This window comes from Coenobita brevimanus, chromosome 92 (genome assembly GCF_032717465.1).
Source record: "Coenobita brevimanus isolate Jiangsu-jjx chromosome 92, ASM3271746v2, whole genome shotgun sequence".
Lineage (NCBI taxonomy): Eukaryota > Metazoa > Arthropoda > Malacostraca > Decapoda > Coenobitidae > Coenobita > Coenobita brevimanus.
In genome coordinates, this window is record NC_137045.1 from 1,180,274 (window position 1) to 1,207,593 (window position 27,320).

The 27,320-nt window shown below is 39.6% G+C and overlaps 2 protein-coding genes across 2 annotated transcripts; both read right to left on the reverse strand.

The window, feature by feature from the left end:
- Positions 1–1,261: 1,261 nt before the first annotated feature.
- Alg13 (Alg13 UDP-N-acetylglucosaminyltransferase subunit) lies at positions 1,262–1,765 on the reverse strand. The gene has a single exon (XM_080281978.1). It carries the CDS (start codon positions 1,763–1,765, stop codon positions 1,262–1,264), a length of 504 nt encoding a protein of 167 aa, XP_080138104.1.
- Positions 1,635–13,080, reverse strand: LOC145412046 (EF-hand calcium-binding domain-containing protein 7-like). Its single transcript, XM_080281963.1, has 2 exons — positions 11,440–13,080; positions 1,635–1,830 (listed from the first exon to the last, which is right to left on the reverse strand). Exons 1-2 carry the CDS (start codon positions 13,078–13,080, stop codon positions 1,783–1,785), a joined length of 1,689 nt encoding a protein of 562 aa, XP_080138089.1. The 3' UTR covers positions 1,635–1,782.
- Between the last annotated feature and the right edge of the window lie 14,240 nt (positions 13,081–27,320).

A 27,320-nucleotide genomic window follows, 5' to 3' on the forward strand; every position in this document is an offset into this window, starting at 1 on the left:
CGTGCATTCTCTCCTCCACCAACACAGTGGACTAGCCCAGCTGCCTGAACAAAAGCAGTTGCAGTAGATAGTTTTAACATGAGATACTTCCCACCAGAGTTCACACTAAACTTATTTCACACTAAATGGAAATAATTTATTTTTGGATTTTGACTAAATCGTACTCTGATGTTCATTTTCCTTATCCAGTCTTGACTGGTATCCTCATTGTGATAGACTAATTTACTGGTGGTGCCTCTTTACCTAAACCAACACTCATTTCCCTTTTTAAAACATTACAGTAGACCCTTGCTTTACTGTACCATGCAAGACTGGTTATCAGATTTAACAGATACTTTGATGGGCACCCAGACAAATAGTTGGACATATCCGATGCCATCCAATAAATGGGAAAAGCCAAGCGGACCTACTTTCAAGTATAGATATGTCACGTTTCTGTGTCATTTTATATATAATCAACTACAGCAGTATGACCAAGGCAAATGTTGGAAGATTTGGATTTTGAAGGGATTAGACTGCAACGATAATATAAATTTTTCAGTGTCTGTCACAAAACTTTTAATGATAACATATGAAAGAGTAGCTACAAGTTGAAGTACATAGGTGTAACAATTATTAAGCAAACAGTTCTGACAGTTTTTGGAGATCAGAAGAAACTGTCATGACATTAAGCAAACAATTCAGGTTGACTGGCTATTGCAAATTTTTGAAAATCAATAAATTGCCATGACACCATGCAGTCAGCAAACAATGAGGTGAAAGAGGCTGGGTGGTGGAAGGGAGTAACAGCATCACAAGGCACGGATGTTACCAAAAATATACAAATAGCTGAAAATTTGCATATGAAATTAATTTCTGAACAATCATAATTAGGCTTCATGTCAGTTACGGTTGCCTGGTGGGCATTTGGAAATGTTGATCATTGTTTATTGGTTAAATCTGAGTTTGAGTACTCGATACAACAGATACAAATCATGATATTGTACTGTAATATGTATTTATCATAAACAATTATTCTCATCCAGACTGCATTATTTATACTTACTATGTAAGGTGTTACTGGACAGTAGATATACAGTAGTCTGATTCGTCACATTTTGTTTACAAGGATATTACAGTAGGCTTACCATGTGTTTTTGGCAAAGATAAACTTTCTACTATTTTACAGTTCACTTGACTCGGTATGCAAGTAATAACATAAAAAAATAAAAATAAAAAATAACCAAACACTAACATTAAGTAAGAGAAAAGAATGCTGTTGTTAAGGAGTGACATTAATGACTGAATCTAGGTATTGAGCTAGAAGCTTGGGTTGTCCTGGGATATATGGCCTAAGCTTTGATACATCCATGTGTGCAAGTGTGCTATGCAGGGTGTTAGGGTAGCAGCAGTAGCAGAATCCACAACTAGCCAGCTCCTCTGCTAATTCAGTTTGGTGGTTGCCCATGAGAGTATCATTAACCACTGCTACCAAAGGTTTTCCTGCCTCTAATGCCTCAAGACAGGACCCAGCCCCAGCATGGCTCACCACCAGGTCTGCATTACTGAAGTCCTCTGCAATGGATGGCTTCAAACGGAAGTAAGAGAGCATAACACCGCAGTGCTTATCATCGGGTGGAGTGAAGAGTCCCTGTCCAATCTGGAGTATGACTCTGGTGTATCCCTTGTCTCGCAGCACTGTCAGTGTGTCCTCTTCCACTACAGCTTGGATGAGAGAGTCAAACTGAGTGGTGCCAACCGTGACAAACACAGATTTCCCTGCCATGCTTGTGGTGTTTGTCCTTATTCTTCTCCCTCCGTTGGAGTATTTACACAAACAGCATCACAGACCTGAGGGGTGGTAAGAGACTGCTGTAAAAATATGCTTCACCTGCCGTCTTTAATTATAAATTAATTAGAAACTTCAAAATGTAGTCTAGGTGAATTCTACTCTAAAATCTTCCAGAACTTAAACTGCTTAGAGAATAATGTAACTCAGACTGTCTGAGAAGTACAATATATTCATTCAGTTTAAAGTTATCATATATAATTACAGTAAGATATATCAAGAATACATACTTCCTTTTTTTATGCAGTTGTATGAACTCTGATGGGGAAGCCATACATAGTATTCTTATTTCATTTTTTTCATCAGTTGTCAGCATCTAAGTAATGATACCACAGTTAAGGATAATACTGTAGTCAATGAAGGAACATCTTGATATTAACTTGATCTGGGGAGAGGGAGGGAGGTACTGTAATCCCTCTGTGCTGGTAATTTGAGTCTTTCATGTTTCATAAGAATTAGCCTGAACAGTACCCAAGAACCAAGTTCGCCTTTTCCTTAACTGGGCCATCATCTACAGTACTGTATGTAGGCCAACCATTATTTTTGTGACTACCACTTTGTGTAGATAAGTACTGTACTCCAGTGCTTCTAAACCTGCCTGCCATGTGCTTTCTATATGATATTTGTTCTTTGTGGTTTGTGCCCTGTGTTTTGATAATTATGGTGACTATTAGATGCTTATCCATTTATTTCTTTCATTAGATGCTCATTCATTTATTTGTAAAGCTGTGTTAATACAGTACAGAATATTGTTAGACTGCAGACTTACGCTTCTTGGGATTCACTACTCTCATCTTGATGTGTAAGACATGCATTCCTTTGGGCTCATAGCTTGATCATGACCTAGAACTGGGAGTTGCAATAGCTTTCTGAGTTTGGACCTGTCTTCTTTGTGTGGGTATGGGGGGGGGGGGATATGCACATGCATGTATGGACATGCATGTCTGCATTTGTTTAACCAGCTGATCAACTCTGAGCATAGATTTGACAGTCTGAGGCTGTGAGGCCTGGTAATCTTCGTTTGTTGCACTCACCTGCACACATCACCACTCTACAGTAGTCAGTTCTAACAAATTCAGATAATCAAACTGTTCCCTATCCCAGCCTGGGATTGACATGTCTTCATGGGCCCCTTCTCCTTTCTTTCTTTGTACCTCCAAGAACTAGAGCAGGAAATCCAGCCTGGGGACAGCATGGCAATGGAGGTGGAGGGTGTGAGGGTAGGATTGCCTATGGTTAAATATTAATGTCCCCTCTCCCCTTGTAGGTAGAAATGTGAATGTGTGGTGGTGGTGGGGGGGGTAGGGAAGGAAGAAAGGATGAGGGGGTTGTTGGATGTAGCCTTGCATCTCTCCCAGTTTCCACTGCAGTATTCAAGTAGCCTAGTTTTATTGCTAAACATGTTATGATATATAGTACAGTATTTACACTGCAGCAACCACATCTGGCACATTGCTTGGGTTAGCAGCCCTTGCCTTCTCACTGTCCTATGATTCAATGGATCTGCCACCAAAGTTGGTACGGCCTTTATCCACTGAGACACCCCAGGATAAAGTGTTTTGTCCAGGGGGTTATACCCTCAAGGGGGGCACCATCCAAATTATTATTATTTAAAATTTATTCACATTCAGTTTCTTCGGACTCCATTCTGTTTCCTCACCCCTTAAATAGCTCTAGGGCTTCACTATCATTCTCAGTAATCTGTAGTCACTGGCATACAAAAATTTCCTAGGCTGGCCAACTCCAAGATTAATATGATAATGCCTCAAGTACAGTGAGTGTTTCAAAACCTTAACCAAATAATCTGGCCATGGGAGGTAAAAACACAGACTTCATACTATTTAAAGGGTTAATAATGTTAAATGTTCTATTTTTGTTTCAGCTTTATCACTCATGAAATGAACCTCGTATAGAATGACATTCTCAAACATGCCGGTGGACCATTACTCTAGTAACTTCATACTGTACATTCTCACTCACAGTCCTATGTTGCAAGTGGTGATCAGTATGTGAGCTAGACAGTGTATTATACATCATGCAATTCCAAGGAACACATGGAAAACACAGGAAGGCAATAAAAGTCATATTATGTCTACATACTGTACTCTTAAATTACAGTAGGGCAGTTGACGACTGTGAATAGGTGTAAAATACAGTAAGCCTAATGTTACAGTAGTATGCCTAATGTTTAAGTAGTAACATAACAATGCTGATTTTATTTAATACATGCAGCTACTGTAGCTATGTTCAATAAAAATTGTTTGTGAGGGTATCAGTACTCACAAGAAACTCCATACAAGTGAGCTAAATAGAGTATATATAATGAAAGACAAATGCTGTTTAAAATAGCTTCCACTGCAAAACTTGAAAGGATCAGTAAGATGGGGACCCACTGTACTAAGGAACTGTGAAAAGAAACACAGTATGTAAAGAAGGGATTCAGGTTTATTCGATCTGTTACTTCCACAGGCATCCTCAGTATGGTAACACCCTTTTCTGAATAAGGTACTGGTATTTTTTACAACATATGCTAATTCCCTTGCCCATTACTGAACTGTATTACCATCATGTAGCTGCCATACAGTAGTTATATAGAATGGCTACTTTTGTTTTAATACATAAAACAACTGCTGACATTTCTTAGCTTATGAGAAAGTACATACGGTATCAAATGAATCCTGTACCTATTAAACTTAAAAGGGAGGGGGGAGGGGACTACAGTCTCTTTATGCAAGACAGGTATCAAAACACTGATGCATGTGTGAAGGGCTTAGGAGACAATGAATGAGCCAGGTCAAGTACAGACAATACCATGTACTGCAAATGGAAAACTTCCACTAAGGCTATCTAACTCTTTAGTCTCTCAACAATGAGGGTCAATTTCCAAGCTGTATGAGAGTAGCAAGTTTAATTTTCAAGATATCATTACAATGAAAGAGTTAATGGAAATTTCCTAGCCACCCCTCAAAGGCTTAAGGTGTCTGGCTATAGATATATAGACAGATTTCTAACCCCTTCATTATGATGACTTATTCTCATGCAGAACAAGATCACTTAGTGCCATCAAGCTAAAGAAGATCAACTGGTGAAAAAAAAAAAAAAAAAAATTGTCATGACACGACTGAGTGCAGGTCAGCTGTTGTGGGTGTTCTTGTATTTATGAGTGATCAGCATCTATGATGCAGCCGTTCTATATTTTATGCAACCCACACACCCTGGGAAGGTCTCACCTGAGTAAAAATGTCTTGCATAATCCAGAACAAAATAAAAGACATACATACTCTGGCTGTGGGGGCTATTGTTTATAACTTCCTCAGCTTGGGAATGTATCCCCAACCTCTATAAAATTATATGGAGTGAGCCAGGCTAAAACAGTAATACTGTAGTAATATTTCCAGTGTCAGGAGTCTCCCATCTGGCATGGCACCGCTCACTTGATGTAGTGCTGCCAGCTTCTTCATTCACATTCATCACTGTTTTCCTGTGTCTGCCCTCCTCTCTTTCCATTTCTCCCATATTTCCTGTCACTTATTACCCTTCTTTCCTTTTCAGGTAGCTTTACACTGAGTGACAAACCAAATGGTTTCCTGTAGTCCAGGAAACCATTTACAATATAACCAACCCACACATGTTCCCTACGTCAGCAAATGGGTTGGCAGAGGGTTAGTGCCCTTCCCCATAAAAATGCCACCCCTTACGGGGTTATGGCATCTGGCTATTGATAGCCTAGGTAGATAGATAGACAGATTAACCAATACACAATCTTTCAGTGATGCAATTGCAGCCGAAAGGTTAAGTACAAGTACTGGATCTGCTACAGTATCCCACATGCTATGGGTATTAGAACCATACTACCTTTGAGGACTTTCTGGGTTAGGTTGCTTGGAGGGATTTATATTTAAAATTTTCATTACACAGCAATGCAATGATGACCCTTTATTATCCAGTTCTCAATAATAATAATAATAATAAAGGTTGTCAAAATAATAATACTAATAATAAAATAATAATAATAATAATAAAATAATAAAAACATGTTCTGAAATATACTGGATAATAAGATATTCAGTTGCATATCCTTATCAGTCCTGGCATTCCTTGTTGCTGACGGACTTTGTGCTGGGCAATTTAAGATTTCATTACGAAATCGAAGGCAAGAAAGCACAAACCTCACTAAAGCACCTATTAAACAGTATGGCAAGATTAGCTATTGTGTATATATATATATATATACCCATCCATCCATCATCCAATTCTATGTTGCCCCATGAGAAGCGTAGAAGCCCTGGGCTAGGCAATTTGGTCCTGACATTTAAGATGAGAGTGACCAGCCTCACTCATCCCTGAGTGGCATTACATGAGCAATAACCCCAACCATCCCTTGGATATATACCTTCACTGGCTCAATCCGATTGGAACGCTGTAATTACCCACTAAACCTCCAGGCGCCTTAATTTGGTTATATGGTTACCACCCAGCATAGTAAATGGTTTCCTGGTGTACAGGAAACCATTAGGCTTGTCACTCAGTGTACAGTCACCCATAGGCAGAAGGGAGAGGAACGAATGAAGGAAAGACAAAAGAGGAAGTGTAATGTCACCCATACGCAGAAGGACGAGGAAAGAATGAAGTAAAGAAAGACAGAAGAGAAAGGAAGGAATGGAGAGAGGAGAGGAAAGGGCAGACATCTGAGAGCAGCACTACATTGAGTGAGTGGATGGTGAATGCCCCCACCTATATATATATATACATACATATATCAGAGTGAGTTAGAGGTGACAGCTCTATAAACTAGTACTGTAGCTTATTATCAAATACCCAGTGGCAGTAGGTGGTACAGTGCATTCTAGTGTGGTCTAGGGGATGCTGGTTAGGAACTGAATTACTTGTGCAAGATCTGCCTTTGTATAGGGATGTACTGCAACAGCATGCATTACATATGCCTTAACCTATCTTTAGGTACCAATACAGCAGCACAGCACTGCATAATATGCCAATTACTGATTACAGAAAATAACTTTTGACTTTCATGAACGGAACAACATTTAAATTAGTACATGCATTAACATACTGTAATGTAACAAACTACTACTAATACCAGCAGTACATATCAGTACGTACAGTATGTATAAACTGTATCTAGTCAGGTACAGTACATTGGAGCCAAAAAAAATTAAAAAAAGAAACTGAACCAGTACTTTGTTATATTCAGCTGATTTAGCAATGTACCCTGTAGTGTTATGGATATCAGGTAAGTTCCTTCTCTACTTTAGACACTACAACACAAAATTGTTGTGGGCTTCTATAATGCTGTACTATGCCTGCTTTACACTTGCCCAGCTACAGTACCAAAAAAAATAGATAATTGCTCCTCCAGTTGGACTGTATATTATATAACCTGGGTAAATATGAACATCTAATGACTGCAGTCTGTGCTGCAATTTAACAATTGTAGACAGTACACAGTAGGCGGCAATGATGTCACAGTATACATTGTGCAGTCAATATGTGGTACTCATGTGCAGTTGCAGTTCATAATCCTTTTCCATGTCTGTTGTTCAAAACTAATGAAGCTGTTTAAAAGCCTTTTCAATCCACGCTAATATCTCTGTACTACAGTACTGTAATCAACCTGGAGAAACCTTATTAGGTTTAGACATGGTTTTGAGATAGTTTTAATGAACTCACTGCAACCGTACATGAAACAAGAATCAAGTAATCTTTACAGGAGAATATTGGCAGTATAGTATCACTACAAAGTACTGATTAATACTGAAACGCCCATAAAAATAATTTTACTTGGCCAGTCTCTCTCAACAGAGCACAAAATATGACCTATAAAATTTGCACACAAAAACTGTATTACAATGTGCTAGTTTGCACTAGTATGTACAGTATAGTCGCATCCATGAATAGGGATACACTTCAACCTATGTTGTCTATTGTAGTACTCACTGCTGATGGGATATTGGACTGTTCCACTTATTACCAGGTGCACTGGTCATCACTGTACCTATGCTGTGGTGTATGTTACACCACAAAGTATCGCACCTCATTTCACCACACACGTGGTTTCCTTCCTTCATGGCTTTTTCCACACCTAGTTCTCGGAATCAGTATCGCTATTGGTGTTGCTACTGATAGAATTGAATTTCTCTTCCCTCCTCACCTGTAGTGGTGCTGAAACCAATCAAATTTGAATACTCTGGCAACCTAGGCCTACCGGTGCTCTGCCCCCTCATTAGGGGGCTTAAAAGCAAGCAGGCGACCTCACTCGCCCCACTTCTCTCCCTCTCCACTTCACCCAGCTACTACCTGCCTCTCCGTCTCTCCTGGTAAATCTGGCTACATGGTACAACTTTACACATAAAATTACACAAACACATCAGCCCAGCACTCTCGCTTCTCACAAATTTATTACTCATTTTTATTCTGTAACTATTTATCCAGGTAATCGATGGCCTTGTACTATTTTGAAATCATGCAGTAACTCTGTATTGTTCCAAGTCAATAATCACTGTCCTAGCTATTTCTTCCCAGCACAATTGCGTTTATCTATCCTTACCATTTGTCCTGGTGTAGCCCCCTGGTAAAAATATACCCATAACTACACACTACAGTGATGACTCTAACCTACCTAAAAGAAAATGCCACACCAGTAGGCTTAGGTCCCCTAAGTATTCAAATTTGATTGGTTTAGGCACCACTACAGGTGAGGAGGGAAGAAGAAGTTCAATTCTATTGGTAGTGGCACCAATAGCGATGGTGATTCTGAGAACTAGGTGTGGAAAAAGCCATGAAGGAAGGAAACCACGTGTGTAGGTGAAATGAGGAAAATAACCATGAGGGAAGGAAACCACGTGTGTGGTGATATGTGAGGTGCGATACTTTGTGGTGTAACATATGCCACATCTGGTAGTAACTTTAGCTTCATATCCCATCAACAGTGGGCACTACAGTGAAAAACATGGGATGATGTCTGTCACTACTCACAGACATGGCTGTACTGAATGTGTGTAAAAATGGTTTCAAGTATTTTTTACATCATTTTCTGAACACCATGGAATATAAATGACTACCTGATTTATAAAATAATGTACTGCACTAATATGAATAAGAAATAATGCTTTGATTGAGTTATGGTATGTTGCCTAAATACAAGTTATTACAATATCGCTACTCGTAATTGAATGTCACTGATTAACTACCACAATATACCTTATAAACTATAATATCTATGCATGGCACCACATGTGCAGTTATTTGAAACATAATCAAACAAGGAAGAATAGATACTGTCTGCAGCAGCATTATTGGTTACTCTCTTGGTTTAAAAGCATTTATGTGGCATCAGCCTATTAAAATGTGAATGTGAAACGTATGGCATGACTGACACGAGTGACATACCAGTAAGAGGAAATAGCAATTTTAAGGAATGAATGTAGGTTGCACAGACTGGCTAGGATAAGAATGAGATTCATGAAAGATGTGGCATATGGACATATACTACTACAAGGTATATATGTTATGTAGCTACTATACTGCAGCCAAAATGGTAGAAAAATTAGTCTAAAATGGTATGGTTGTACAGAATGGATACAGTATGGGCAAAGTGTTTGAAAGGGTCTGAAGGTAGAAAAAGGCACAACATGCTAAGACAGAATGATATACAGTACTAAATGAGTTAGCAAGGTATGGAAGTTGAAGCTAAGGAATGGACAAAGGTTCAAAACAGATATGCATATGATGGTCAACAAAATGGCAGTACCACAGGTGTAAAAGTATGTAAAGTAAGAATATGAAACACACTAACAACAAAAAAAAATGTGCAGATAGTATTGTAAGGGGAGTCAGGATTTCAAAGAATTGATCTGTGTGTGAATGACTGGCTCACTTCACTAGGCATACTGTTTGACAGTTATCCTGCTTGCATGCTTTCTCTTTGTTTCAGAGTAGCTATTATCTTGCTCAATTTCTGAGGTGGAAATTAGGGCTGGGATGATGATGGTGCAGCTATCTCCTACAGAAGGATATGTTTCTTTTAGCTAAAACATTACTGATAGTCATAATTTGGGGCATATGATTTGCTGTCACAAGTCATTATGCCTTGGATGAACAATGAATGCTTGACAGAGACCTTCCTCTATAGTGGCTGGTTGCATACCATACATTGGGTTACATTCACTTGTGTGATATGCTACAAATTTACTGCTGTACTGCAAAACAAACTCCATAACTCATGTTAGATGAATGCAGTACCATACTGTATAGATAAAACAGATATACAGTACAGTAGTACCAGCATTTAAATACAATTTAAAAGATACAGTACAAAGATTCCTACAGTACTGGTATTTGAAAAGTGAACCATGCAAACAAGCCTGTAGTTGTGGATACAGTAATTACACCTTTTATCTTGCAGTGTGGCAATACAGTACTGTACTAATGCAACAGCTACCACTTTTCTTGCAAGGAAAGGTTACAAGCATTGTAGCCTTCATTACAGTAAACTGGGGTGAATTCAGATGCTTTTTGCAACTTTTTGCTTGCTACATTTGTTTTATTGTCTCAAGCAGTTAAGCACTGTACGGTACCCTATGATGGGATGGTCCAGTGAGGTATAAAATCATTACCATAAAAATAAAATAACTACACTTGATTGTTTTTTGTATATAATTTTACATACATGGGTGTCCAAAATGATCCTGAACTTTGGGTGAAACTGAACACTTTGACAGAGGTTGGACATCTATATAATACAGCTATGGACAACCCATGTGCCATCCTCCAGTCTTCTCTGAGGTGAAATCAGACAATTTTTTTATTTAAAAAAAAAAAAAGCCAACTAGATGATTTCCTCTCTCTTTACTTGCTGCTCTTGTAGGCTATTACGAGCTAAGGCAGATATGAAATAGCTATCTTAGTGGTGGCTGATGCAGTGGATTATTATGCCATAAACACCACAAATTTTTTGCTAGCCTATTTATAATTTTTTTATAATATAAAGGTGCACAAATTCACCAAGGTTGCCTGAAAAGAACACATACTCATTAAATACCCAAGTAAGCATATCACATTGAAAAAAATACAGTAGTGTATTACTGGTAACAGTTTCTTCAGTTCCACCATCATTCGGTCTAAATAATTTCATAAATTAATTTCTTGCAAGTGCTCAAGACTGTTTCTGCAAGAGGATGTTTCACAATTAAAAGAATTTTATGAAAAACTATATGCTCCATATATTCCTCCTTCCATACTTAGATACTACTCGGTAATGAGATAGCTACTACCACGGCAACATTATAAAAACATCAGGAACATAGCTATGCAAACAGACTTTTGCTTGGTACTGAAATGGTATAGGATATTCTGTACCGTATTAAAACTTTTTATTTGAAAAAAAAAAAAAAAAAAAAAGCCAAATTTAAAACAATTATTCTGAATTTACCCCAGATCATGATAGTAAAGCTTCACAACATTAAAGGTATTATAGCATTTCAAAATGTTATGCAGGACAAACTTTTATCAGTTAAGCAACAGAAAACCGATCAATGAATGCTGTTATCAAAACTACATGTGATATATTACTTTACTAATGATTCAACACAAACCATATTCCAGTCCTCCCCCATTCTTAGTGGCAGCAGCTGGTGGGCAATGATAGCTGATTTCCCAGCCACTTCAACAGTCCAGTCCAAACTTGGCCTATTGGTAGTAACATTGGTACTTTGGCTGCAGTCAACTCGTACTGTTACCTTGCTGTGCGCTTTGTTCTGGATCACTATGCTCCCTCGGTGCTCCCCAACATATTCATACTTTATCAGATCAATCATGTTTTTTATCTTAACAGGTTCAGAGTTCTCCATGATTGAGCGTACCACTGCCTTATCCAACAGGAGTCCACCACTCTTCAGTCCAGACACCTGCAATGTTGGCTGACAGACTTGACTCAGGACACTAATTGTAAATGGAGCTGCCTGATCTTGTCGACCAATTCGATTGTACCCCATTGCCTCCAATGATACCCACAGATCATCCGAGTCCCCACCATTATCTTCTGCCTCAAGCTGATGAAGAGCCAGGAATCCATCCAGGGTTAACTCTCCATCCTTAACATCAAAATTACTCTGCACTACAGACCACTCATCATCTTGCACCTCCTCACCAGAAGTTCGCCAATTGTAAAGGTTGAATTCCTGACGACTGAGATGCCCATTGTCATCCAGATCTACCTGGTAGAATATTTCTTCAAGTACTAGTCGGAACTCAGGAGTAAGTTGGACTTTGCCAGTACCAGTACCTTCGACAAGATCTATGAAACCTTCTGGGTCATGGGCCCTCTCCCTCAAGCGGCACCCACTTGTGTATGGAATGACTACATAGCGTCCCTCTTTTAGCGTATCTCGCCAGAAATAGGACCCATCACTATCTTTCTGATCGGTAAAACCTATGTAATTGCGCATTCCTTCTGGAGACTCACGGAAGATATATGCCAGGGTGTCCACAGGGCCTCTCCCAGCCTCCTGCTTCATGTAGCTCTTTGGTTTCATCCGCACAACTGTTGGTCCCATACATGACACTTCCATACTGTACTGATGTGCCAGAACATTCTGTTTGTCTAAATAAAAACATCCCTTCAGGCTTGCTTCATTCCAACCATCTAAGTCTAATACAGAGGGAGTTGGTGACTTTTGGTTTTGGCCTTCTAATTTTGAAAATTTCTCTCTCTTCTTTCTTGTAAATGTCTTAGTATTGATTCGTTGAAAATTTGATCTTTCCTCCAGTTTCTGCAGACTCAGTTGTTTCATCTCATTAATGGTATGTAGAATTGCTTTACACAGCTTACTGCAATCAACCACTCCATCTGTCACCACGCATGCTTCCTGAAGGATATAGTTCACATCAGCTTCACTAAGATCATGAATATGGTCACCACTCACAACCATACTCTTAAAATCATTTTCTCCAACTTTCCCATCAGCTGTGCCAAAAACCTTCATAAAGAGAGTTTCTACATCATCAATGACAATTTCTGGAAGCTGCTCACTCAGTTTACAAAACTGTTCAAAGTTAATACTGCCACCAGTATCATCCTGCCACTCCATTGTCAGGAATGTTGGTGTTGGGTTCAGTCCAGCATATTGTAAAGCTCTCTTTAGATCCTCACAGCTGGTCAAGTCATCAGCCACTGTTGCCTTCACACAAAGGTATGCCGCAAGAAGTTCTTTCTGTCTGGATTCTTCTGCCTCCATCTTTTCAACTACTACTTAGAACTTGGCAGTAATAAAAGTTGAGTTATTCAGTATTCAATACACACTCTGAAACAGTTTCCAGGAATCAGCCCATACATATATTTCCTGTACTAGAATCTGCAACATCAAAATGCAACATTTCTCAATTTCTACTGAACGTTAAACTTGGGTATTGAACCATCAATAGATGAATACCGGGCAACCTAGACAACAGCTGATGTGTGGATACCGGTGTACCGGAAATAGCCTCTGGAGTATGCAGAGATCCACCTGGCATGTGTCAGGCAAAAACTCTGGTGCCAAATACATTGAACTCAAGCCTCGATCAATAATCTTGAAACTTGTTATTTCTGAGCTTGATTTCATTTACTTAAAGAAGAATATCAAGTAGATGAACATACCGATGAGTGACAAGATGACTGCTATATTCCAGATTAGGTAAAAATCTAGTCTTATTCTTCTCCTAGGCACTCGTCCACCTCCATCTGTCATTTTTTAGGGAGGTGGCGTAAACACAAGCAACGAGTTCGATTTTCATTGAACCTGTTTGAATTGAATTTGCACGAGGATAGAATGCACGTCAGTACATACAGGGGGATGTAAATAATATTCCAATGTCCAGTAATATATAAAGCCACGGAGGTATACCAGCAATGTAGATCGGCCCGACAAGCTGTGAAACGGCCATACACCGACTTCTTTTCCTAGAAAAAGAGTACATATTCACTAGTGCAACTTATAAAAAAAAAGGATAAACATAAATTGAATATATTCTAGGGTGGCGCAAGTAAAGCATCTCATGTCATCGTAGTCAAGCTTGTAGTAACACAATGCTTATTTGTCTAGTTTTTGTGATATTTTGCCTTGTAAAAATTAAATTATGCATTAGCAGTTTGCAAGACAAATATTTTATTCATTCATTCACTCATTAATTCACAGGTATTATGGTAAATGGGAAGAAAATCCTAAAGGAACGACAATTGTTTGTGTTGTCATTGACGTCACTGACAGTCCACAGTTGGTAGTTTTGTGACGGGCTGCGGCAAAATACAAGCAAAATGAAAAGTGAAAGAAGGTAATATGTATTTCCTGTTTTCAGTAATATGGAGCAAGGTTTTGAATACAGGAAATAAGCGATACTTAAATGAATGGTAAACAAGTATGCTAGAAATAATATTGACAACTGGGTGTATGAGATGGAGTTGTAAACATTGCTGTCAGCACAGCATTCATAAGAAATGTACTGCACAAAAATTGCTGATGATTGCCTCTCTTGGTTACGGTAGAGTGTAATTTCAATGGCCCATACTTCACTGTGATGTGTGTTTTACTACAGATATACACTAAAAAGGGAAACAAGTCACACTGGCCCATAGGTCTTCCGGACTTGGACACTCCGGTGCCATATGCACGGAGTGACTTTATGCTGGAAGTTACCGTTCCCTTCTCCATTAAGCCTAAATTAACCTGACCTAACTAAACCTAACCTTATCCTAGATGAACCTAACCTAAATAAACCTAAATTAAACTAATCTTAATTCACGAAATGACTAATTTCACAATCTGCCTGTAGCATAAATGTATATCTTTATTTATATACCATATATCGACCTATAGTTACCTACAGGTCGATAAGACATCCAACTGTTTTCCTGACACATGTATATCGTACTATGTTGTCGATAAATGGCACAAAATTTGAGATAACATGCGGATACTTTCAAAATAGAAGCTATACAGCCACTCGGCGCATGTGCACTGAGCAGAATGGTAACTTCCAGCATAAGTCACTCTGTGCATACAACACCAGCCCCTAGTTTTACCAGTCCTAGTCACTGTGGCCTCCCTGATAGGTTAGGGGGAGCGCGGTAGCTCGGTGGTAGGGTGTCAGACTCGTAATTGTGAGGTTGCGAGTTCGTGCCCCGCCCGGTGGCTGCCGTGCTGGGAGGGGTAGTGCTTTCCTGTAACCCTAGCAGGGCTATATGATCTGATGAGATCTAGCTCGGGGATTAATCCCTTATCCCTGATAGGTTAGGTTAGGCTAGGTCATATATTTCATCCGTGGTTTGTATACATGGGGGGCTGGTGTGACTTAGGTGGGAGGCCAGAGTGACTAGGGCCGGTAAAACTAGTGGCCAGAGTGACTTGAAATCTGGTAATTAAGATGCGCTGTCTGTTATGATAATTTTTTTTTTTTTTTTTTTTTTTTTTTTTAAATAAACCTGGCTCTTTTCCTTATAACACAATAAAAAATACTGTACATAAAGAAACATTACCTACAACAAAAATACCATACTCACATGACATACATTGGATTCAGTGTTGTTTTCTGTTTGAACCTACTTACACATCAGGGTATCTCTGTTTTCTTTTGTAATGAATGCACTGTCCTCTTTACGTTGTTATTTTCAAGGTATCTTTTATTCAGTCTGCCTATATACATAATCTGTCTGTCTATAGCCAGATGCCATACTCCTGTAAGGGGTGGCTGTTTTATAGGGACGGGCACTAACCCTCTGCCAACCCACTTGTTAACATGCAGGGAACCTATATGGGTTGGTTATATGATGACCACCCAGTGTTAGAAATGATTTCCTGGCTTACAGGAAAGTTTTAGTCTTGTCACTCAGTGTAAAATAATCTGAAAAGGAAAAAAAGGTAATAAAAAGTGACAGGAAAGATGGGAGAAATAGGAAACTAGGAGGGCAGACAGAAAAAAGAATGATAAAGGTGAAGGAAGAAGTAGGCAGCACTACATAGTGAGTGGATGATGGTTGCCACCACCTACCACCTGCGTTGCCTTATTTATATTTTTGCAAATGTGACTTTCTCTACTGTACCATGGAAATGAAGAGGAAACTATCTAGAGGAGTCTGACAGGGCAAATTTTTGTCCAGGAATGTGGTTACAGTATTCTGTCTATCTGTAGCCAGACACCATAATCCCGTAAGGGGTTGCCGTTTGTCCTTGAGTTAGTTGTTTTACAGGGAGGGGCACTAACCCTTCACTAACCAGTTGTTGACATGCAGAGAACATCTATGGGTTGGTTATATGGTTACCACCCAGCATTGTAAATGGTTTTCTGGTTTAACCTACAGGAAAACCATTAGGCTTGTCATTCAGTGTAAAGCCACCTGAAATGGAAAGAAGGGAGAAATAGGGAGAGAGGAGGACAGACACAGAAAAAAAATGATAAAGGCGAAAGAAGTAGGCAGCACTACATCAAGTGAGTGGATGATGGTCGCCACCACCTATGGTCCCATGACTACAGTATTTGAGTGGTTTAAAGTTGTAAAAGTGGCACCCCTGATAGCCATAATTAGAAATCAAGTCAGTTTAATGGAGCTTGGAGGTCAATTACCGTGGAAATGTGGAATGTGGAAAATATTAAAAATATATGGAGTGAATGAGAAGCTGTTGAACACTGTGAAGAGTATATATGAGGGCACTAGGGCTGCAGTGCATGGGGATGGTGAAGTGAGGGAATTTTTCTATCTGAATATTGAATTTAAACAGAGATTTCTCTTGTCTCTATGGTTGTTCAGTTTGTATATGAATGAAATTATAAAAGATATACAAGTTAGGACAATGGATGTTGGAATGGCCCAAATTGGAGAGGACAGTGTCAGGAAATTTTCTGTTCTATTGTTTGCTGATGATACTGATTGTTGAGTGAAGGGGAAGGGGCACTACCAGGCTTGATGAATAAGTCAAGGAGAGTATATAAGAAACAGAATGTAAGGAAGAGTAAAGTTGTGGTCATCGAGAGAAATGAAGTCACTGGATAGTGAGGAATTGGAAAATATGAGTGCATTTAAGTACTTGGGTAGTGTGATGTGTAAAGGTGAAAGTTTGGAGGATGAGGTGCCTGAAAGGCTACAGCAGGGAAGAAAGGTTGCTGGGTCTTTGAAAGCAGTGATAAGAAATATGGAGGTGAGCATGGAAGTAAAAAAGTGGCTGTATGACAGGATTGTGATCCTTACTTTAACATATGTGTAGTGACAGGTTGAGAGGCATTTCTGCATTTTAAAATATGGGCAGAGATTTGCCTTACGAGGTAGAGCCAAGATCCTGGAAGTTGAATGATATGAGAATAATTGTGCGTCAGTTCACATGATATGGTACATTATTAATATTTTCCCCAGTTTGGTCAGTCTCTTTCCTTGATTTTGGATTCTGCCAACCCAATCTTTAGATGGGATAAAAGGCCAGGGTTGAAGATATCGTAAATGTTTTTTTTTTTTTCCAAGAGTGAAATTGCTTCATGTTAAATCATTCATAATTATGATACATTTGCATGATTTTGATGTTACTGAAGAACGCTAATGATGACTAACAGCATTTGCAATTCATTTTGTAAGAAGTCAATTGAGGTTGGAGATTTATTCTGTTGAGTTCGGGTAGGTTTGGTTGGCAGTTTCATATTTTCCGTTATTTTATTATTTTATAGTGAATATTGTGACATTCGAAAATTTAAACAGGTTGAAAAAGTGATTTTTGCTAATCAACACCCTTCAAATAGCATTTTTGCCTCTTCCATATTCAGGGTACCCCTGGAGGAAAGAGCATAACTTTGGGAAATGATAGATTAAGGGATTCTAAGCAAAAATTATTATGAGCATATGTCCAAATCTCAACCTCCCACTGTTATCCCCTTTCTCTCCGGGACATCATATATATATATATATATATATATATATATATATATATATATATATATATAGTTATAGTTATAGTTATAGTTATAGTTATGCGAATGAAATTCTTCAGCAGTGGTGCGCACGGCACTCTCAATCCCCAGTGGCTAGTTGTCGGAAGTTACCAGCTTAAAATTTTCAGTCTCAATAATAAATATTCTTGTCGCTCTGTACTAAAGTTATGACAGAAACAAACACTGAATTTTTACTCTAAGTACTTACTTATAAGCAATTATCAAGCGTATGACTCGAGGATTTAACAATGAATTCTTTTCTGTGGAGTGGGGAATGGCAGGTTGGGTGAGCAGTGCACACGGCATTCACAGAGCAGTGTGAGGCTCTCGGACGAGGTCTCGTGGTCCCTGTCACCAACTGGACTTCTAGCACATAGTTACGTCACCGTTTTCTTTGATAGTGCGCATAGTTCCGTCCTCTTTTATTACTTTTTGGAGGGTACACTCCTGCGCAGTGAGTAGCGCACACTAAGACTTCAGTTTTCAGTTTAACCCCTTGAATCCAGTTACATCTTTTTCACTTTACTTCTTTCCGTCAACAGACGATTTTGTTCAGTTAGAAATATTTTTCAAACTGGAAGAGTTAGATTAAGGTGGGATGCTTTCATAACCAGATATAATCGTCTGGAGGTAATCTACTTCCAGACGCCTTAATCCCATAAGGGATGGCCATATAGAAATCGCCTCCACGTCGTCTTGACCTCTGTCACTTAGCTGCCCTCCCTCCAACTCACACTCCTCTCATATACTCTATCTTCATCCTTCCTGATTATCCTTGGCCTCCCCCCCCCACATTGCACACACACACACACACACACACACACACACACACACTTAGTTTCTCATTCTCCATCCTCCACAAGGCCAAACCGTCTCAGAACTTAACTCAGTCACATCAGACCAATACCACAACAGTCTTTTACTAATTCGTTTATCTGTCTCTCCATGTAACTCCACATTCTTCTTTCATAACGTCATTTGTACAGTAGGTGTTGATGCTACTATTCGTACTCCATACACATGTACTAAAATTGTAATATATTTTGAGGATGCAGTAGTTTCCACCCGACCCTGACCCTTTTCTGCTTCCGGTATTTCGTTAAGGACAGTATGAAACAGTATATATCTGTAATTACTTCAAGTAATGTAAACTGTTTTATGTGACATTGCAAAATTTAAATCCTAAAGCCTTATGAACAGTGAATACCGATGCATATGACTGGTGAATAAGCCTGGTCATCCAGTAGCGCTATAAAGCTCATTAAACCTTATAGGTATTATAATCTTTAGGCTTGGAGAGTGAAGTTCATGTACTACGTGATTAGCTTACCTGTATCGGACATAGATAGTAAGCACTCAAGATGGTCTCGAGATAAGGAAAGTGATGAGTATTTTCAACAGCGACGTTAGCGGTAGTTTCGGAGGTGACTTTCTAGAATACTGTGTGTACAGTACGGTAGCATTAGTGAGTATGTACGGATCTCGTTGGATGTTAAGACAGAAATAAGTTTGATTAAGGTGAAAATGATCGTAGTCCTCCCTGAGGAGTTATAAGTGGATTTCAAGAATTGTCATCGGTTAACTTGTAACCTGCTAAAAAAATGAATTTGGTTGTAAACTTGTATCCTGTACGGAGGTACAAATTTATCGGGACTAGTCAGCCGTAATGCTGTCACATTAACGATGGATGGTAGTAGTCATTAATGATGGGCACTGTCTTAAATATGTGTAATAAATGTTCAGCTTAGTTGAAACCGATAAGTAACAGCTTGAAGTAACTAATAACTGACATATGTGACAGTAGTATGGTAAATAATGTAGTACCGTCTAACATTATTTAGGTACAACACTAAAGCCTTGCAGCAACTCATGGAGGTACCGGTAGTCGTTAATAAAGGACCGTCAAAAATCTGAAGTGCAATAAATGCTGAACAACTGAAACGGAAGTAACTTACCTCGGGATAACTAATAATTATAGTAAAATGGAGTAAGAAAAAATATGGGGGGTAATGGGGTAAGAACAAATCACCTCCTTAATACTTATCTCTCCCAGCAATTAATATTTTGATCTTATCTGCAGTTAGCTTACCTTTATACAACGTATATTATTTGCATGTTATTAAGTTTAACTTACATATATACGCACAGGGTCCTTTTTACCAAAAAAAAAGGCCGAAAAAAAATTACCAAAACTTGTAAGAACTTTGATTTTTTTCTTCCCACAATAACCCTGGCACACTCAGGGGTGAGAAGGGATCACCCCACCCCCCTTGCCATCTTCATGTCTTGTCATACCTCCCCATACCCCTCCCTTCGGGGGTAGGGGGGATTTTTTGTTACCCCATTGGGATGTGCTTGGATGGGGTGAGAACATATCAGATTCACTTATTTTTTCTCACCCCATACCTGATAAGTTTTTACCCAAATGTGAGCATTTCTTGCCCCAAATTGAGTTTTTATTGCCCCATTTTGTAATCAATATTATTGTTACCACTAGGTTAGCGGTAGTGTGGTACCCTGGGGGGGGGGGTTGTACAGGAGGAGAGTGGTAGCGTGGGAGTGTTGGCTGTTTGTGTGGTGTCAGTGTCTGACCCTTGCTGACCCGTCAGCTAGGCGTGTCACCGCCTAGGAATACATGAGAGGGAGTAACTCCTGATGGAGTGGTCCAGGGTGACACTAGGGGCAGAGTAGCTGCTCAAGTCGTACTGATCAGGACGACTACCACTAACACTCCCTTAGAATCCCATTAGAACTGCCAGAAGCATAAGGTGATTTGAATGTTGAGGTGATTGTGAAAGGCGGTGAGAGGGAAGTGCGAATGAATGGATTTAGAAGGGAAGTTAGAGTGAGTGGAGGTAGAAGAGGAGTGCGAGTGAGTGGAGGTAGAAGGGAAGTGCGAGTGAATGGAGGCAGAAAGGAAGTGGGAGTGAATGGGGGCAGAAGGGAAGTGGGAGTGAATGGAAGTGGGAGGAATAAAAAGCACACCTGTGTAAGGAATAAAAAGCGCAGTTGTGCAAGGAATAAGGTTTTCTTCAATTGAATTAACCTTATCATTTTTTTTTATATATGATGTAAAATAAAAAAATATATATAATATTTTGTAAAAAAAAAAAAAATGTCCAGATGTTTATTTCAAAGTTGGTTTTTTACCAAATAAATGATGTTTTTTTTCCTTACCCCAGTATTTTTTTCTTCACCCCTTTTCCGGGAAAGAAAAAAATCACTAAAAAATATTGATATTAAATTTGTAATACGTCCTGGGCATAAATCCTGCTTATGTTCCCTTTACTATTGGATAATAATTAAAATGGAGAGGTTATAGAGAAAATATAAGAACAAAAAATTGCACAAATGAAAGTTTATGATTTTGTCCTTCTCTTACCCCATCTTACTATAACTTTTATGACAGTAGTAAGTATTGTAATACCGTACAACTTTAAAAGGGACAGGATAAATTAGCTTATAGCCGTAGCAGAACGAATAACATCTGGACCACTGAGGTAATCAAGACAGGGTACGGGAATAGCTGCTGTGTGGAGATCTTAGGTCAGTGGTGGTTCAGAAATTGTAAATATGTCGAGTTGCTCGTCAGTGTTCGAGCAATGGACTGCAGCTCGTAAGGATACGTATGCAGGTTTGACTTGTGTGAGACAGATTGAATTTTAAATTACCACGTTCGTATTGTAAGGCTCCCACAGCACACGGAAAGCTACTAATAGCTCTCCACCAGTCCTGTCCAAACCTCACTCTGTAGTCGCCATACCTTTAGTTAAGAAAATTCTCTCTCTCTCTCTCTCTCTCTCTCATGCATGCACGCCTGTGCGCGTGAGGTCATGTCATGTTATAGCTAGGGTGCAAAGCAAATTTGTGTCTGGTCGTTCATTGTTTTCAGGTGCAGTTATCTGTTCTGATAACCTGCACTGGCACTTGCACAGATAAGTGACTTTGTCATCTGATTTTGGGTTGCCACCGGCAGCTCCTGATAACCTCCGTTATCGTTATCAAGAATCCATCATCCATGTCCTTACACATGTAGCAGCTGTCAGTCATACCTTTGTGGAGACTGGGGAGAGTTTTTGACTGAGGATTGACATGATTTACATTAATGCTTCCCAAGATGTTCGCATAATTGGCAAAAAATGACGGGCGATAAAAGAGAAATACGGAAGCCAAATCTTGTTAATCAAAGGACAGATGGTTTATGAAAAAAAACATTCTGAAAACTCACTGATAATGTTTTTCTTGCTGCTCAGTTTATTAACAAAGAAGGGATGATTAACAGGCCGGATTATCCTCGTTGGGGGACCTAGACAAAGCCAGATATGGGGGCCTCATACCCAAGGTAGGAGTCCTCATAGATTTTAATGGCCATCATTGAATCTTGTATGATTCCAGGTGCCGTAATTTTGATTATTCATTTATTTATTTAAGTTTTATTTTTTTTTTCTTCTGCGTGAGGGCCCTTTCAAGAGTGGGGGCTCTACGCTTCAGCCTAGTAGCCTGGTGGCTAATCTGCCTCTGACTGTCAGTAAATTTTGTATGATGCCAACTGCTGTATGCTTTATAATTTCTGTATTTATTGATTGATTTTTTTTTTTTTAATGGGGTTCCCTTCAAGGGCGGGGGCCCTAGGCGTGTGCCTACTGTTCCTGTAGGGAAATCTGGCACTGCCTGTGCAATGAGGGTAACGGAGCTTAGCATAGTGCCACCACCTACAGAGTCTGTTCAGTATAAATACTGTGTGTGTGTGTGTGTGTGTGTGTGTGTGTGTGTGTGTGTGTTTAGTATACCAGAGTTATTTGTATAGGCTTCGGTATGTGTAAGCCTATGTGTAAGCCTCATGATGATTACACAGAGGTCAGCAATACCGATATCATTCACTCTACTTCTGCATTAGGCTTCAAAAATTATTACAGAGGGCACCCTCTCAGTAGATACACACGTATATAAACACCGTGTGAGGGATATAATGGTGATGGTACTAGTGATGGTTGTGGTGGTGGTGATGGCAGGGGTTTTGGTGGTGCTTGGGATTGCAGGCGGTTTTTCTGATCGTGATTATGGTTATAGTAGTAGTTGTGGTTAAAATGTAATGATTGCGGAGGTGGTAGTGGTGAGTGGTGGTGGTGGTGGTATCATGTGTGAGGTGTGATTGGTGATGGTGAGGGCATTAGTAGTGATGCAGGCTGTGGTGGTGGTGACATCATATACAGGAAATGTGTTTCCAGACAACGTAAATTATACAGTTTTCCCATAGAAGAATGCTCTAGGACCTCCCTAAAAGGGGCCTGGACACGGTATCAACGCTCTTATGGTCGTGCATGAGTTGTAGTAATTTGGTATTTTATTGTACATGTGTTTTATTTATAGATTATTTCATTTTAGTGTCTTGTTTTTATTTGCAGAACTGTATCTATTTTGGCTTTCATTTTGTATAATGTGGAACAGTCGGTCAAAAAAGTATCATGCAGAAGGTGTTCCATGTTATCCTAGATGATCATAGTTTGTGTTGTTCCAAGCTGATCAATCTGTTATTAATCTTGCCATCTGACCTACGCCTTTAACCTCTTTTACTGAAAAAGCAGTAAGCCAGTCCTTTTTTTTTTTAAGCTTGGTTCAGATCAGATGAAAACTAACTGTTTTAGATATTATGTTCATACACAGACACACGGGTCAGACTTCGCCCTGTACCCTTGACCATTAACTGTTTGTTTTCTTAATATAACCCTTCTTCTTTGCATGACCCTCGACACTTCTACAAGTTTAGTCTTAATCGGTTGAAAACTAAGAGGATCTTGCTACCGTATGTAAAAATTTGACCTAGTCTTGTGACCTTGAACTTTGACCTGTTGTTTTAAAAAGCAGTAGGTTAATCACTTGGTTTACCCCTCCACGAAATTTGGTTAAAATCCAATAAAAAATGGTCAAGTTATTCTATCCACACACACACACACACACACACACACACACACACACACACACACACACACACACACACACGTATGTGAACACTAGTAGTAAATGTGTTATATCGCTAACACTACCATTTGGTAACTATTAAGAAAGTGTGTGTGTGTGTGTGTGTGTGTGTGTGTGTGTGTGTGTGAGAGAGAGAGAGAGAGAGAGAGGGAGGATGTATACTCCCTCAGTCTGCTATGAAGTGGTGTTAGTGAAGGGTACATGGTTGTTGTGGATCTTCCTACGCTCTTGGTTGTGCACGTTGGTAAACATACCTGTTATGATGTCGGTAGTTGTGGTAGGTTGGTAAGAACTGTATTTTGGTAATACTGGCAATAGTACTGTTGGTTATGATTGTGGTTATTAGGCATATTGGCGGTGTTCATAGTTGATTAATTGGTACTGATGTTTTGGTTTTACGTGTTGATGGTTATGCAGAGTGTTTAAGTAGTACTGTAGTGGCAATACATGGACCATAGTTGGGAGTGGTAGTAATGAGTGGTAGTAATGCATTTTTTTTTTTTCCTATAGGCACGTCTTTCGACAACGGGAGTGGTTTGTTCCTATTCTCATAAGCCACAATGCCGTTACCAGTACCACACAATTTACATTACCCATCTTCACTGGTGTACTAATCCTTACTCGACCTCACCAGCAAACATTTTTGACCGTCCTGTCCTCTGCACTTTTTTCTACCCATCCCATAGATCAGATTTTAGTTTCATATATTTATTTATTTTATTTACTGTGTGTATTTAGTTATCTTCAACATCCCATTGACAACATTTCCCCCAGACACGTTCATCTTCACAGGGTGTACTAGACCCACCCTACCCAATCATCCACAACAGTTATCCCAAGCTGGTATCCTAGCCTGTCCCCCCAACACCTTTGTGCCCACCCCACCCATTTTTTGCTCTACCTTCGAATGTCAGTGATATAGCTTGAAGTTTCATCTTTCTTCTTACTGTATCGTCCGACTTACGCTCCCATCATTACACGGTAGCCAACGAATAACCTGCTTCACCCGCCATGCTTCACCGTCTCTTCCCACCTACCGGACTCATTTCTGTTTGAATATGACAAATAAATTTAAGAATGCAAATTTCGACAGCCATGAGATCGACAAGAATTACTGTTGGTCCCCATCATTAGCATGACCTGAATGGATTTGGAGCCTGAACAAACGTAATGACTGTAGTTTTATGGTTGAATGGTAGGGTGTAAGGTATTGTAATTATGCTATTAAAAGTATTGATGGAAATGGTTGCTGTGAATTAAAAACTTTCCATTTTAGTAAGGGTGGTGGTTTATACTGCGATTTAATGATACATAAATGTTGGCAATTAAGTTGTGTGGTCCAAGACTGTTTTTGGTGAAGTATTTTTCCTTCTACAAAATGGACAGGATTTATCTTTAAAAGTATTAAGTCTCTGATGAAGTCACTGGTAAGAACAAGCAACACTATAAGCAACGATTGTTCATTGTGTGTGTGTGTGTGTGTGTGTGTGTGTGTGTGTGTGTGTGTGTGTGTGTGTGTGTGTGTGTGTGTGTGTGTGTTTAAGAGAGAGAGAGAGAGAGAGAGACTTTAACATGGTGTATGTAATTGAGTTTGCGCGTGTCCATTTATGTGTGTGTGTGAGTTGAGTTCATATGACATTAATACTCCACCAGTATCAAGGCCATTGGTTGAACTGTTGCCGCCTCACTGCTCACAGATTAGCAGATAGAGATGTCTGGTTCGAGATGGTGTTATCATAGGGTGCGATATGGGTATCCGTTGTCTGGTACACCTCGAAAACGTAGAAGGTAGTGCTTGAAGGCGCAGATAAGCCCGGTATTTATGACTGTCAGTTGTAAGGCATCAGTGAGGATAGGAAATGGCAGTACAGTACTTCATTTCAGAGTGCAAGTAGAAAGGCCAGACCCTTTTTTATTTTTTTTACACGAGTTTTAATGATACTGTAATACACCGGGGGTTTGCCTTCCCCTTTGCGATTCATTTTAATAAGTCCTGCATTGTCTGGACCATCACAGTGTCCTCCACTTCTTTTTTTATCCTTAATCCTGAGTGAACAGTTACGTCGCAATGTGCAAGTATGCGTCGGTATTGCCCAGACTTGAAGTTGCTCACCACCAGGATTCTAGTAAATAACCAGTCATTTTGGTAACATTACTCGAAACATAATGAAATGGTGTTTGTGTCGTGCTGAACAAGGAAGTGTTGCTGACGTATTTTGCACTGTTGACGTGTCCAGTGTGTAGGCTGACAGACATGTGTTAAGTGATGACTTGGCGTGACTTGAGATATTTGTTAACTCTCTCTCTCTCTCTCTCTCTCTCTCTCTCTCTCTCTCTCTCTCTCTCTCTCTCTCTCTCTCAAGCATTTGTAATTACTTTGAGGATTTTGGAAATAGGACATCGATAGTCCTGTTGTGCACTCAAACTCATACATATGCAAGTACCATTATTTAAAGTCGAGATTGGTTATAACCTAGATTACTGTGGCATATAAGCCGGGGGGGGGGGGTGCAGGGAGGGGTACGCATGTCAGAGTACCGGTACCGGCGTCGTAAAGCAACATTGTCTTCCAGCATGATGTTTGTGTTTGTGTACCGTGTTCTAGTAACTTTTCCCTCACTACATCGTGTTTGTGTGTTTCTAATTAACTTATACTCAGCTACCAGAACCAGACTCTCAGGAAAACAAAGTCACTGAGGACAGAACGGAAATGTTTCTGAAGTGGCAGAGGGCCGCTTAGGCAAGATGTGAGGGAACTCGCTGGAGTGCCCCTACTTGTACCGGGATTCGATTATACCTGTCGAGCCGACGAGTCTTGAAAGATTAAGACATGACGCAGAAGACACAACTCATATGGTTACGTTGGTAAGACTCAGTTCACATGGTCACGTTAATGAGGTGATGCTCAGCAAAGCTTGGCCTCAGGCTAGAGTATCTTGTATTACATGCAGTGTTAGTGCACGGGGGATTCATTAGTGGTCTGTTGTACGTTGATATTGGGCTGTCCGAAATGTAGAACGTGATGGTGGTATATCAAATCAGGACAGCGTCATGTGATCACATTCTTCCATCATCCTCCCTTTCACCTCAATTTTTGTGTGGACCTCAATAGAGGGAGGCGGGGAGTGCGGCTGTCCCTAACTCAACCACTGCCCTCGAGAAATGGGACAGTGGCTCATCCCAGCCTGCTCCGCCACTGTCGTGACTCATGACGCAGTAGGTCACTGTACTACATCTAACTAGGAGTATATAATCAGAATTGACATATTACTGCATATTGTGCCGTACCGTTAAATATCGTCAGGTGTAGTCGATTGGTAACGGCAATGGCCGGGTATTTCAGCACTTTCAGCATATCATTTCATATCTTGTGAATTAGTATATTATATATATCTACTGATGTATATTATATGGAAGGGTTAATTATTCGTATTCGAGAAAGTCAGACAGGTAAATGTGTGTAATCACTGTCTTTCAGCTTGTTAATTACTGGGTATTGAATTCCGAATAGGAAACTTAACACATGATCGCATCACCAATATTATTTTAT

Excerpts from the sequence above, each read along its gene's own strand:
- Alg13 (XM_080281978.1), bottom strand. The coding sequence starts at position 1,765 with ATGGCAGGGAAATCTGTGTTTGTCACGGTTGGCACCACTCAGTTTGAC.
- LOC145412046 (XM_080281963.1), bottom strand. The coding sequence starts at position 13,080 with ATGGAGGCAGAAGAATCCAGACAGAAAGAACTTCTTGCGGCATACCTT. Across the intron at positions 1,831-11,439 it reads TGGGGGAGGACTGGAATATG|GTCTGTGATGCTGTTTGTGT; the intron begins GTTTGTGTTGAA and ends ACCACCCCTCAG.